The following is a 14,861-nucleotide window of genomic DNA, read 5'->3' on the forward strand; positions in this document are numbered from 1 at the left end:
TGCTGCCAGCACAGTGTTTTCAAACATTTTAATCTGAACACCTATAAGTGAAATCTATGCTGTCAAGTTTGCGATAATCCCCAGTTTCCTAAATGACAGTATGTTGCATCTGTGGCCTGCTTCAAATATTCGCCTGTGTGTCTGTGTTTATTATTCTTTGTAGTTTCATATTTATAATGTGATCTTTATTTTTATTGATTCTAGAGAGAGAGGAAGGGAGAGAGGGAGAGAGAGTGCGTGCACAGGAAACATTGATTGGTTGTTCAATTTATTTATGCATTCATTAGTTGATTTTTGCATGGGCCCTGACCGGGGATTGAACCTGCAACCTTGGTTAGAATGTGCTAACCAGCTGAGCTACCCAAGGCAGGGCTATAAAGTGATCTTTGGCTTTGTTATAGTGAGGGTCTGAGATTCAGGTTAGCTGGGGATGCTTTTTATTGTAATTTTAGTTCTCTAACTTTGAATTATTTTATCAATAAGCACCTCAATTATTATTTTTTATTTCAGGTTTACACAACTTTTGTCTTCTGGACAAACTGCATTGGTTAATAATAAACCTGTTTTCCCATTTTTAAAGCAAACAGACATCTATCACTGAGCATGCCAATAGAAATGAGCCATCAACAGTAAGAGTATGGCATAGTTTTTGTGTAATGAGTTGGTTGATGTTTTTGTAAGCCTGTGCATTTGTTTCATGGGTAAGTGTATAGTTTCTATTTGAGGTTTTAATATTCTAAAAATAGTCCCTCGATCTTCCTGCTTTTTTAGACATCTGAAGTTTCGAGGACTGTAGGTGAGTGCTTAGTTTATGAGTTGCTGTCCTCAGAGCTTCAAGTAAGTTGTTGATCTACATATGCAGCATGTCCTTTCATTTGTCTCCTTACTGCGCAGCTTAGGGAAGGAAGTCTCTATAAAACCCGGGATTTACAGCTGATGAGAGGAAAAAAGCTTCCTAATATGAATTTACCCAAGGCCCTTGCTACATTTTCTCCTTTTAGTCAAGAGTGTTTTGGAAGGTTTGTTAAAAGGAGTGGGTGACAGTTTGATACTTGACTCCCAACCTCAGGAGAATCCTTTCTTTCATCTTGACTCAGGCTGTTGGTGAATATGGTAGGTTGAGAGTTTAAAAGCGCACATTTAAATAGAGCAAATGGAAGCTCTACAGCATCAGTTTTCAACAAGGGTGCTGCAGCAGGCACATTGGTGTGTCTCAGAATTTTTAAAACATGCAGTACCTGACTATCCAGTCAGGGGCACTGACCTCTTTTCCCTTAGATTGTCAAATAAAAAATGACAAAGGCCCTGGCTCGTTATGTCAGTCAGAGCATCATCCCAAAACATCAAGGTTGCAGGTTCGATATCTGGTCAGGGCACATACAGGAAGCAACCAGTGAATGCACAACTAAGTGGAACAACAAGTGAGTGCTTCTCTCTCTCTCTCTCTCTCTCTCTCTCTCTCTCTCTCTTTCTCCCTCCCTCCCTCCCTTTCCCCTTTCCTCCGTGCCTCCCTCTCTCTGTCTCTCTAAAACTCAATCAATAGGTAATAATAAAACAATGATTAAAAAAATGACAACAGCTAACAAATACAACAATAGCTATTTGGTGTGAATGAATCAAAATTATACATATTTTCCTGTCAGATAGGCAAAAAATATATTTTTTGGTGTGCTGCAGGATTTTAGTAATGAATAGTTTATGTGTATTCTGAGATGATAAAGGTTAAAAATTGCTGCTCTGTAGCATAGAAGTAATCTGCATATAAGCCAATACTGAGGCCTGACCTTTGGTGTTTCAAGTCCTCAACATCAAGGGAAAGTAAAGGGCTTTGAAGATAGCAACAGGGTTTAACCAGATTACAGCATGGATACAGTTTAACAAGAAGAAGCAGTATCTACATTGTGGCTAAGAGTTTAGGCCCTGGGGTTCCACTAATTTGGGTTTAGTTCTGTCTTGTTTCCTTAATCAATTTTCACTTTGGAGTTACTTAAATCTCCATAAGCCTCAGTTGTTGTGAGGAGTGAGAGTAATTCATACAAGGATTTATCATGTTGGTCACCAAATAAACAATGACTTTTGTCATTACTAGCTAGGACATAGTTGAAATATATTTATGAGCTTTGAGTTTTTCTGTTTAAGAGTTTAAAAATACTCTTTCTTAAGAGTGTCAATACATGCTGGGTCACCTACCTACACTTCCAGGAAATTATATGTTTCACCAATCCAAATGTGCTGCTTTCAGTTTTCCTGGAAAAAAAAAAAATGTTCAACTTTAAAAAAATCTAAAGTTGAAATCTTTTCCCTCCAGATCAGTCTAAATTAGAGTTTTAGTGCATAAGTTTCACGGACCCGTGGTAGCACTAGTTCGTCTGTGTGCTCTGGTGATAGCCCTCACGTGAGAGTGTTGAGAATTAAAACCCTTGAGAAAACGTGAAACCCGCATGGACTCCTCGAGCTGGAAGGGAGCGAAGATCGTCTCCCCTAAGCCCCATTTTACAGATGAGGAAAGTGTGTATTACCAGGCAAAATAAATTTTGAACAGGGATTGTCTTACATAACGGCACTTTAATTTGTATTCTCACTGGAATCTGCACTCGTTTGCCGTGTTGTGATTGTGTTCTTATTGTGGGACTTGTATTTATTAGAGAGCATTGAGATGTAGCATTGGGCATTACTTTTGTGGCAAAGGCACGGGGTGGGGGGCAGTAATCATTATTAATGGATTCCATTATTAGGGAGAGCATTTTACTGACTATAGAGAATTCATTGCATTGATCTATTGTGTCACATTTGTATTATACCAGGTAGTTTAAAATGATATTCTCTAAACTGTTAGGCTGAAAAATTGTTCAATCTTGGCAGTTATCCCATCAGTAAGACCTTCCTTTTACTGCGGAAAATACATAGTTCTGTTGAAAGAAACCTTTTGACTGGTCCCCAGTGCCCTGAATGTGTTTAAATCCCTCACTACTGAAATAGGAGGATTACTACTGCTATCATTGTTCTAAAACAAACTTCCCTTTGGACGATAACAGCAGCGGTAAATCAGATGTTGAAGAAAGTACCAGCTTAACTTCAGTTTGCTTTAAAAGGGTTTCCTCTTTAATTGACAAGTGTCATGTATAATAGAGCATGGCAACTCATATAGAAAGCCTTACGCCAGACTTCCCGCTGAGGTTGGAGTTGTTAATGAACATACAAGTGAATACACTGTGGCAAAAAATTAAAGCACCCCCCAGCTGTGGAGTATTCATTCTGCTCACTCTGGCCAGTGTGGTGATCAGCACGGGCCACACTGATAACCAGAGACCTGGATTGGTCACGTGGCTGTTCTGTAGCCATGAGCTAGGGTGGCTGTCTGTGGTCTTTCCTGTGACATTGTGAATAATAGCACAGATTCTAGTATCGTATCCAAGGAATAAACAAAAGTTTTTTATTTTATTTTTAATTTTTAATATAAAGACAAGAAGCTATTTTCAGCATAGGCAATCTTTTCGCAGAATAGTGGTTTCCTTGCTCTGGTTTCCACTCGCCAACGTCCATACGTTTCCTCACTTTACAGTTCCCCTTTTCCTTCCCTTCACTCTCCGAAAGAGAACAGACTGATTTTTTTTAGAGGTGATGTTTACAACAGTTGAACACACTCAAATAAGCACTTAGAATAACATCAATTGAGGAAGGGAAAAAAAGGGTATATTATTATCAAATTAAGTAATGGATGGGCAGTGATATTTTATTTATTAGACTTCGTCTGAGTACCAGTGGAAACCGAGTGTGTTGGTTCTGAAGTGCGCAGATTAGAAAGGAATGCCGAGTTTGGAAACGTGGCAGCCTGCAGCACTGTGTATGGTTTAAATTAAACCTTTTTTTGGAAAGCAGTATAGCTCTAGGCCACATTTAAGGGAAAAGCTACAGCAGAGTGAGCTGGCTGTGGTTTTTCTTTTACTCTGTAACCGGCCCACTTTCCCTTGTTTTAACACAGAAAAAAGACTTTGGACTCCTTCAGACCAACCACATAGCTTCTCTGCTGACCACAAAAAGGAAGCTTGGCGTGGAAGGCATAGGATTAATACCCACTGTCTCTTAACCCAACAGAGTGTGAAAACTTTTTATAAGAGTTTTCTCTGGGCAGACTGACACTGTGGTTGGACTTTAAACATTTTAAATCAGGAACAACTTTGAATTGCATTATGCCACAGTGCTCTGTAAATTGTTATGTGCGATCCCACTGTTAAAAGTTATTTACATGAATCCCCAGGTTTCAGAGGCATAAACCACTAACAGCTTTGTGTATCTTGATAAAGAAATACAAGGAGAATTATGCCCATGCCAAATTATCTCAGAGAGAGTAGGTAGATCACAGTCAATCAGATTTTATTGTTCTTAAGCAAGTGGAGACAACTGGCTCTTGGCAGAAGAGCCTTTTCATCTTTGAAAATAATAAGATTAAGACTGTGGATTCTATTAATCACTTGATCAGCTTATTAATTCAGCACACTATTTTTTTTTTCTTTTCCAAGCGAGAGTAGGGAAGATAGACAGACTCCCACATGTGCCCCAACTGGGAACCACCCGGCAACCCCCATCTGGGGCCAATGCTCTGTTCATCTGGGGCCATGCTCATAACTGAGCTATTTTTAGCTCCTGAGGTGGAGGCTCCATGTAGCCATCCTCAGCACCCGGGCCAATGCACTGGAACCAATCGAGCCATGGCTGAGGGAGGAGGAGAGAGAGAGAGAGAGAAAGAAAGGGGAAGAGAGTAGAAGCAGATACTCGCTTCTCCTCTGTGTCCTGACCAGGAATTGAACCTGGGACATCGACACACTGGGTCGATGCTCTACCACTGAGTCAACTGACCAGGACCAACACATTATTTTTAAACTGGAAAGAAATCTTCCTTTTAATAAAGGTGCATCTTTCTAGTAAAGTAATTTTTCTGTTGCAGAGGTGGTTTTTAATATGCTGACCTACTAAGGTGCTATAAATGGTTATTTGTCCTGAACATTAATTTTAATGATTGGAAGCTTACTACCCTGATTAACTTTACATCATGTGTTTGCACAAAGCAACACTGAAATGAGCAAAAAACAAGCAAAAACCCTGGTGTGTTTGTATTTATATTTATATACTTATGTAGATACCTAGGATGAATATATTTTAATGAAATCACTTGAATTTACATTTTGTCATGCTGAATTAAGCAGCTTTTCACAGATGTACCATATCAGCATTCTGCTTTCTGTTCAACAGAGAATCTCAATAGATAGAATTGATTTCCTTTCCATATTTCCATTGAAAAGTTGAAGGTAAAAGCCTGCATACATGTTTCAAAACTGTGGTCTTAACAGTAACCACCGAGTTAATTCTTGGTTGACTGTATGTTGCGAGAGGGGTTTATTTGCCGTCAGTAGAGAAAGTGGTCTGTGTAACACTTCCTGTGTGTGAAGAAATGCAGTTGTCATCTTGCCTAGATCATTAGAACAGTATTTAAATACTTCCAGTTGTGAGGAGCCTTGCATTTATTGTGGTTATTTTCCCAGGTGTCTTAGGAGCAGCTGTTTTGTGCTTTCCTGAACTTAATAGTTGAAGAATGTGGGAAAGAAATGGTGTGCTTTCTGGGTAAAGTATTTTAGCCACCTTGGATAGTTGCATTGCATCTTGATCTTTTTTCATCTTGGTAGAATTATACTGTAACTAATTGAATCCATTGATCACTGTCTTGTTTTTTTTCTATCTTCTTCTCAGAGGATTCATTTCATAGGGGTCTATACATCAGTCAAGAAAATGACTACAGAGGAATTACCAAGACTCATAATAAAGGTAATTTAACCTAGTTTAATATATATATATATATATTTTAAGGGCAAAACTCTGTAAGTGTCCTTTACCTGGTGAGAGTTAACTTCTTACTTAGGCTATGCTGGAAAACTAATCAGGATATGATACTGACTAGTACGTTCAGAGAGGGGAAAAAAAAGAGAGGACAAAAAGCATTGAGCTTGGAATTAGGTGAGCCGTTTTCCAGGCCTATCTGTACCAATGCTTTTCAAACTTTAATGTGCACAGAATCAACTGGAGATACTGTGAAACTGCAGATTCAGATGCAGTGCGTCTGTGGAGGGTCTGAGATTTTGTATTTCTAACAGGCTTCCTGGGATGTCCATGCTGAAGGACCTTAGACCACGCCCTGCATAGCAGCTATCTATTTTAGCACTTAACGGACTTTGTGGCTTTGGATATACTGTTTAACAACCCTGCATCTTTGTGTCCTAATCTCTAAATTAGGGATGTTCATCTTTGCTCTGCCTACCTCGTCAGAGGTTCATGTAGAGTCAAGTGAGATAATGTAGATGAAATTTTTTAAAGGCTACATAAGTATAAGACACCAAGGATCTTTGTTTACAGATAAAGACATTCTTTGAATACCTTTCATCGAATCTGCACGAGCTGTCCTGTGATGGGAAGCACCCTGAACTGTGAGACAGTAGACTGGAATCTTGACTTCCCTCATCCACTCTGTGCCTTTGGCCAAATCACTTCATCCTTGTGGTTCTTCGTTGTCTCTTCTTTAAAACGAGGGCTTGACCTTAGAGGATCTCAAAGTGTGGTCACCAGACCAGCAGCATCAGCGTCACTTGGGAACTTGCTAGATTTCTTCTCCTTTCCCAGACTTTGTAGATCAGAAATTCTGGGGCTGGAACCCAGCAGTCTGTTTTTTTGTTTTGTTTTGTTTTTTTAAACAAGTACTTCAGGTGATTCTGATACATGCTACATTTTGAGAACCTCTCTGAAGTGTCATCCCACTTTGAAACAGGATATTGAAGCGTCACCTTTATAGATTTAGCCATGGGCACGCCTTTTCACGTGATCTAGAGACACTCCTTTCTCATAGGAAGAGAGGAGTTGGGAGTTGAGTGGTCTTCAGGGGTGTTCACTGGGCATATGGAAAAGAGGAATGATCACCGGGGGCTTTAAGCCTTGTCTCCCTGGAGGTCAGACCAGGTGAGAGGCCTGCATTGACTTAACACCTTTCTGGCTTATCCCAGCTTTGGAGGCGGCTTAGTGGCTCATTGAAGCTGATTAGACTGAGAACATGCGGACTGAGGAGGCTCTCTTCCGTTCTCCTTCTCACTCCCCGGACGGTTGCCATCACGATACAGTCCCAACTAACATTTTTCAGACATTTCAAGCACTGTCACAAAGATGATCACAATCTAGTTGCATAAGGCAGGTTGGTGTGAGATGAGAACTGAGAGGGTCCAATTCATTTTTCTCTTAAAGTCATTTAAAGTTAGACCTCACATACCTGCAGTTTTCTTGTTTTGTTTGTACATTTGGAAATAAACCTTAACATTAGAAAGAAAGCACAACCAGCCTGCAGCTTTCCAAAGTAGATTTTATCAAGTGCGAGCACTAGAGCTCATGGTTTTTACACTTGGTAGACACTCTCCGTGAAGCCGAACAACTTCTACACAGTCTGTTTTCTCATTCCAGAGCAGCAGATAAACTCCTAGTAGATAGCTGCTTGAGTCTAGAAAGTGGACACAAAAGGTGTTAGCTGGCAAGCTGAATGTGAGAGCTGACATGGAGAAACTGTCAAAAGCAGATCAGATACGAGATTGAGATGGATAGCAGCTTGATACCCCACCCCCCACATATACACACGTGTTTATGTATATGTGCAATATAAAAATAAACATTTATATATGGTGCATGTGTATATGCATACATGTGTGTATGTGTGCATGTGCTATGTGTAAATATATACAGATACATGTCAGTGCATATATTTATATAATTATATGCATATTTATTTATATATGCACATACGTGTGCAAACACACACGTATGCCCTATATACTAATGTTTCTAAGCAGTTTTTTGGGTATTCACTGTAATGGAACACTTTTATGTAACTCATGTTATTAATGATATCTCAGGCAAAGATCAAGTTATGTTTTACGTATAGAATATTGGTTACGAATTATAGTAGATTGCTCTCCAAAATGAGTTAATGTAGAAAACAAATCATTCTTAAAGTGATCCATAATAAGCTTTGCAAATTCGTATAATTATGGAATATCTGCAGTTATGAAGGACCTTATAGATCATCTTATCCAGTGGTTTCAGATTTTCTTTAAACATGGACCTTTTCTTCAGAACCTAATGTACGGGCAAGATCTATTGATATATATGAGTTGAAAAAGTGTTGGGTACTGGATCTCTGTTAGCTTTGGCCCTTCTTTCTTCCAGAAGCAGCTGAGTTGGAATTGATCCCTAGGGCAAAGACTCACTGGAAAGCTTGTTATATACAGATTATGATTCTGTAGGTCTGAGGTGGGGCCTGGGAGTCTGCATTTTAAATACACTCGTGTGGTGTTAGACATACACTGACTGCCATTTTAGCAGCGAGACCCTGGGGAATCTGTGCAGATAGATTGAAATTCTCTGACAGGCCAACCTCTTCATTTTACCAATGTGAAAAGAAAGGCTTGGACTTTATAAATAATATACCAAAGCCACAGGCCTAGTGAGGGTCTTCTGATTCCTTGTAAGCCCCTGCGGTTCTGTGTCGTGCTTCAGAGGAGTTGCTATGTCGTAGTCCTTCCAGCTGAATGAGGTAGCCCAGTACCAGAGTCCCATTGGCACCCCCAGTGACCTGCGCAAACTTAGTTATCATTCTAGAACAGTGGTGGTCAACCTGGTCCCTTACCGCCCACTAGTGGGCGTTCCAGCTTTCATGGTGGGCCGTAGCGGAGCAACCAAAGTATAAATAAAATCATAGATTTAACTATAGTAAGTTGTTTTATAAAGATTTATTCTGCCAAACTTAGCGAAAATCTGACATAAAGTACTTGGTAAGTAATTATTATTATATGCTTTAACTTACTGTAACTCTACTTTATAAATTTTATAAAGTAAAGTTACTTCCCTACTTTATAAATCACCATTACTGTGGAACCAGTGGGCGGTTAGAAAATTTTACTACTAACAGAGATACAAAAGTGGGTGGTAGGTATAAAAAGGTTGACTAGCCCTGTTATAGAGGATGCTAGGAACTTGCTCCCTTTCCAGTCCACTGCCCCGTGGACAAACAGTACTTTGAATCCGACTCCATTGACGGTGGAATGTTCTCATTACCCAGCAGAATGGATAGGAAGTTCTCAGCACCCCCAACATAATCCATAAAACTCTTTCAATCTTTTTTTTTTTTGCATGATGTCTAGTGTTTGCAAATGGAAAATGGCTGAGAAAAAACAGAGTGAAAGTTTATATAAAATATTTATACCTTAAAGATCTTTTACCTTGTGTCATTCAAGAGATAAAAGAAGTGAAAAATGTATTGGGAGTACATTATCAAGAGTACATTATAAATTTAAATCTCAGATTGACTAATACCAGCTGCTAATGTGTGGGGCTTTAGAAATGAGTCACTTTTGAATCTTGAGAATTTATTGTACTAGGTCAGTTACACTTAAGAAGGAAGTGCCTTTTGGAAAAAAAATCCCATACCGGAATCAAGACTTATACTAATGGGCATTAAAAATCAAATGTTTGACATACTATTCATAGTAGAATGTGCTTACATAGGAATGAGATGTAGGATCTGAGAAATTTTAGGAACGTTTCACAAAAAAATCAGATTTTTGGGTCTCTTCTTTGTGAAGCAGTATAACCTGTGGTAAATAGTATATATCATAGAGTAAGAATGACTTGGATTCAAATTTTCTGTTCACTGCTTGTTAACTGTGCAATTTTGAATCAGTTACTTTGTCAGAGACTCTGTTTATTTTAAAAATACAGGTAATATTATCTAGTACTTTTTTCTTTCTGGATTAAGTGGCAAAGCATTTGTAAAGCACCGAGTACACTGTCTACACTCTCCTAATATTTCAGTAAATAGTAGCTATTGTTACTCTTATTATCACCATCATGTTCTCTTTAGCCCTAACTAGTATTATATAGCCCTTTGGTGACATGGTGTCTTTCTCCTCTCTGTGTAGGTGTGCTATGAAAATAAAACCAAAATCGATGTGCCTGTTGAAAAAGTTACTAGCCAGTAAAAGAAAATATATTTTCCTAAGTGAGACCATGACTATCTGTGCCAGATATCCGGGTTCTAGGAAGCAAAAAAAAAAAAAAAAAAGAAAGAAAAGAAACTGTTGGTTTTAGTAGTAGTTTGTTGTTGAGGTGTAGGCTGTATACCAGGGTCTCAAATTCAGATGCTTGTAGCAGTTGAAGGGTGACGAAAGGAGTGAAGTAGGCAGTGAGCAGAGAGAGCCCAGGTTCCATTTGAAAGCTAGGGAGTCCCATTGAAAGCCCCTTAGTTCTAGCCAGTTAGTGTCGAGTATTGTATGAAACCTGGGTCCAGTGTCTTGATTCTTTTTTTTTTCTTTTTTAAAGAATTTGGACCTCCGGATTTTCATTTGAATCAATAAATAGTTTTTAAAATGGCAGCTGTATCTTGAGAATGCTTTTTGCCTACAAGAAACAAAAACAGTGGTTGAAACAAAGATTTATTTTTCTTGTCTAGCAATAAGTTGAGAGGTATTAACTAGTGTGGTTTTATTTACTCGTGAATACCAGTAAGAATTCAGGTACTTTTTCTGCCCTGACGTGCTTTATCTCTAGACTTCTTTTTTGTTATTCTCGCCGTGTTCTGGTTGTCCTGCGTATGTTCAAGGCAGCATGATGGGGAGATGGGTCTTGCTAGCCTAATAGGTTCCACTTCCCAGGAAAGGAAACACTACACAGGTGACAGCTCCTTATGATTCATTGCTTAAAACTGAATCACTCACTGCCAGAAAATGTGGGGAAATGAGTATCCAGCTTGCCAGTCCCTGTAGTGAGCAGTGATGAGGAGGTTGTAAATGGTTGTGGTTTTTGCCAGGGGACAGTGCCTGCTGCAGCAACCAACTCAACAGGAAACACAGCTGCAGGGCCTGGAGAGCCTGTGACCTGTACTGTGATCGGAGATCTCGAGTTGAGCATTATAAAATAAGAATCATTTGGGGGAAAGCCAGTGCTTTATTTTAAAAAGTTTTTATTTATTGATTGAGTTTAGAGAGAGAGAGAGGGAAACATCAGTCTGTTGTTCCACTTCCCATGCACTAACTGGTTGCCCCAACTGGGAATCGAACCCATAACCTTGGCATATTGGGATAACGCTCTATCCAGCTGAGCTACCTGGCCAAGGTTACATTGCTCCAAATTTAGTATATACACTGCCGAAGCAAATACCAGTGCTTTATTTTTTCATCTAATGCTTTTGCATGATAGGGATAGGTCATTGCTAACAATGAGCAAACTGTGGAGGGAACAATACATGAATTTATTTAATTCTTTTTTTTTTTTTTTTACAGAGACAGAGAGAGTCAGAGAGAGGGATAGATAGGGACAGACAGACAGGAATGGAGGGAGATGAGAAGCATCAATCATCAGTTTTTTGTTGCAACGCTTTAGTTGTTCATTGATTGCTTTCTCATATGTGCCTTGACCATGGGCCTTCAGCAGACCGAGTAACCCCTTGCTCAAGCCAGCAATCTTGGGTCCACGCTGGTGAGCTTTTGCTCAAACCAGATGAGCCCGCGCTCAAGCTAGTGACCTCGGGGTCTCAAACCTGGGTCTTTCTGCATCCCAGTCCAACGCTCTATCCACCGCGCCTGGTCAGGTAAGCCCAGGGTTTTGAACCGGCAACCTCAGCGTTTCCAGGTTGACACTATATCCACTGCGCCACCACATGTCAGGCGAATTTATTTAATTCTTGGAAAAGTTTATTTCAAGTTTTAGTAGAGAAGTTAGGAAAGAACGTCGCATTTAATGTTACTCCTGTACTAGATTACCATAAAATATCTAAATTACCCCATACACATTTTTTTTTAACTTATGGATTTTCCTCTCATTGTTTTTATTCTGATATAAATCTTTATCAATCATTGCCATCTGATTTTGATCATCTTTATTGGGCAGAAGTCTTTTCTTTTTATTTATCTGTATATTTAGCTCTAACACTGGGAATCTTTTCCAAAATGCTTTACACAAGTAAATGTTTTAAGCTGATTAAAAGAATGTTTTGTATATATGGATGCAGTTGAAATACTACCAAACCAGGTATATATTTTAGTTACTTAAACTCAAGAATTATGGAAGTTTAAAGAACTCTTAATCTGAGTATGTTCTAAAGGAAAACCATATCTAGTTGACTCCAGCCAGTTGACTCATCTGCAATATTTTTGCTTACATCTTTTGCAGCTTACTGCTGAGTTAGCTGTTCTTTAATGTCCTTGGCAAATTCAAGAAGCCACTATGTGTACATAAATGAAGAGAAGCTATTTCCACCTGATCTTGATCATTTTTTCTCAGAGTTATAAATTTGGGTTTTCATGATCTAGATGTTAATTTTATAAAAGAAAGAAAAAACAAAATGGAAAACTAAAACCAAATCAAAACAAAACAGCAACTCTATAATCTGAAGTGGTATTCCTTGATATAGGAAGGTATTGTAGAGTTGTTGTTTTTTTGACAGAGGCAGAGAGAGTCAGAGAGAGGGATAGACAGACAGGAAGGGAGAGAGATGAGAAGCATCAATTCTTTGTTGGGGCATCTTAGTTATTTGTTGATTGCTTGTTCATTGATTGTGTTCTCATATGTGCCTTGACCCCAGGGGCTACAGCAGAGCAAGTGACCCCTTGCTCAAGCCAGCGACCTCGGGCTTCAAGCCAGCAACCATGGGGTCATGTCTATGATTCCATACTCAAGTCAGCGACCTCGCGCTCAAGCTGGAGAGCCCACGCTCAAGCCGGATGAGCCCGCGCTCAAGCCGGCAGCAACCTTGGGGTTTTGATCCTGGGTCCTCTGCATCTCAGTCCAACACTCTATCCCCTTCGCCACCACCTGGTCAGGTGCAAAACTGATTTTTATTAGAGACAATTTTAGCATTCTTTAAGGGGGTAAAAGATATGGGAACGAAGTCACTGTCCTGAACACTCTGTTTAGGATTAAAAATGAAAATATTGTTCAGATGCTGTCTCAAAATCTATTTCAGAGTGGAGTGGTAATGATGGACTATTTTAGAGACAAGGAAAAGACTAGGGAACTTATTTGTATGGGAGTATCGTGCGTTTTCATTTAGCATATACCTATCATATGAGAGATAGCGTGTCAGAAGCATTAAATTTGCTACCTTTAATTCTCAGAACAATTCTATAAATTGGTTATTGTCACCCTGTCTCCTTGATGAAGACACCAAGGCTCTGAGTACATAAGTGGCTTGCCTCAGGTTTTAGAACCCAGCTCTGTGTTCCATACTCATTCTCTTTGCCCTATATTAGAAGATCCTTTGATTGGGCGAAAGGAAAATAGCAGATGGACAAAAATGTAGATAAAGATATCATGTACTTAGCAACAAAATGGTCGAAACCACCTATAGGATATGGGCTCTTAGCTCTTAATTATAACTCAGGAAGGAAACTGAGACTCACTGTGTGAGCTGTCAAGTGACTTGACTATGCCCTGAAGTCAGTTAATCCAAGAATATTTGTTGAGCACTTAGTTTCTGAAGGGACGGAAAGGAAATGTTCTTGTACTTGAAGATTTTACATCTTTTCCCATATGACCTTTCTAGTGTTGCTATAGTGAGAAAAGTCCCCATAAGACCCCTTTAAGTACTACATCAATCTGCACATGGAAAGGCTAGATAAATGTGCTCTGGTTCAGGATTATGGGTAGATTTGGGGTGTGTTTTGGAAATGAAGATTAGAAGTTAGGTAAGTTTACCTTTCTCTAAAGGAGGCATTTTCTTAGTAGAGTCATTATGACATTATTTCCTAGCTATTCAAGTTTGCCATCTTGATGCTTGGTTATTCACTGAAAGAAATGAAATATTTATTAAGGTCATATCAGTGTTGTGTACAGAGGGAGCCATGGAGTGATTTTTATGCCCAGCTTTTTGGTAGCAGAGTTTCTGCTGGGTTGCATCAATGTCTGTAGATTTTATTGATTATAATTAAGTCAGTCTGCATTGTCTCTAAGAATTTACATGACTTTAATAATCAATCCTTCATGTATTCATTTAAAGTAGTTTGAAAAAAGATTTCAGTAGAAAGGACAAATCTGCAACTATTAATCCTGTTATTTCTGTGATCCAGAAATGGTGTTATTTAAATTTGCAGGTTTTAAGTGTTATGATGATCCTTTTAGTTTTCTTTTAATTTCATTTCCTCTACCTCTAACCTTACAAAAGCGTATCATAGCTTATCCTTGTCTTCAGTAGATTTTTGGATGTACCTAGAAAATCCCATACCTCAAATCCTAAAGGTTATTTAAATTCCAATATGAGATGCTCTTCACTTATACAGATTTTTTTTTTTTTTTTGGCAGAGACAGAGAGAGGGACAGATAGGACAGACAGACAGGAAGGGAGAGAGATGAGAAACATCAATTCTTTGTCGCGGCTCCTTAGTTGTTCATTGATTGTTTTCTCGTATGTGCCTTGATGGGGTGGGACGGGGGGGGGGGGGGGCTACAGCAGACCGAGTGATCCCTTGCTTGAGGCAGTGACCTTGGTCTCAAGCTGGTGAGCCTTGCTCAAACCAGATGAGCCCATGCTTAAGCTGGGGACCTCGGGGTCTTGAATCTGGGTCCTCCACATCCCCGTCCGATGCTCTATCCTGCGGTGCCGCCGCTGTTTGGTTGTTCCGCTACCTCCCACCATGAAAGCTGGAATGCCCACTAGTGGGTGGGAGGGACCAGGTTGACCAGCACTGCAAAAGTGGGTAGTTTGTATAAAAAGGTTTGCCATCACGGCTCTATCCATTACGCTACCGCCTGGTCAGGCCATTGATAAAGATATTGATATAAAC

General features: G+C 39.4%; 1 protein-coding gene across 9 annotated transcripts in view; it reads left to right on the forward strand.

Annotated features, from left to right (window-relative positions):
- The window catches only part of NFIA (nuclear factor I A), a 383,075-nt gene that overhangs the window by 71,036 nt on the left and 297,178 nt on the right, over positions 1 to 14,861 (forward strand). For 4 of the 9 annotated variants that reach the window (XM_066376426.1, XM_066376427.1, XM_066376425.1 and 1 more), the window contains exon 3: positions 5,746 to 5,820. The exons of the other annotated variants lie outside the window; for them this stretch is intronic. In XM_066376426.1, coding sequence (XP_066232523.1) covers positions 5,746 to 5,820 — 75 coding nt within the window. The remainder of the gene's footprint in view (positions 1 to 5,745; positions 5,821 to 14,861) is intronic. 9 annotated transcript variants of the gene reach the window in all.

The sequence above is a fragment of the Saccopteryx leptura genome, chromosome 3 (assembly GCF_036850995.1).
Source record: "Saccopteryx leptura isolate mSacLep1 chromosome 3, mSacLep1_pri_phased_curated, whole genome shotgun sequence".
Lineage (NCBI taxonomy): Eukaryota > Metazoa > Chordata > Mammalia > Chiroptera > Emballonuridae > Saccopteryx > Saccopteryx leptura.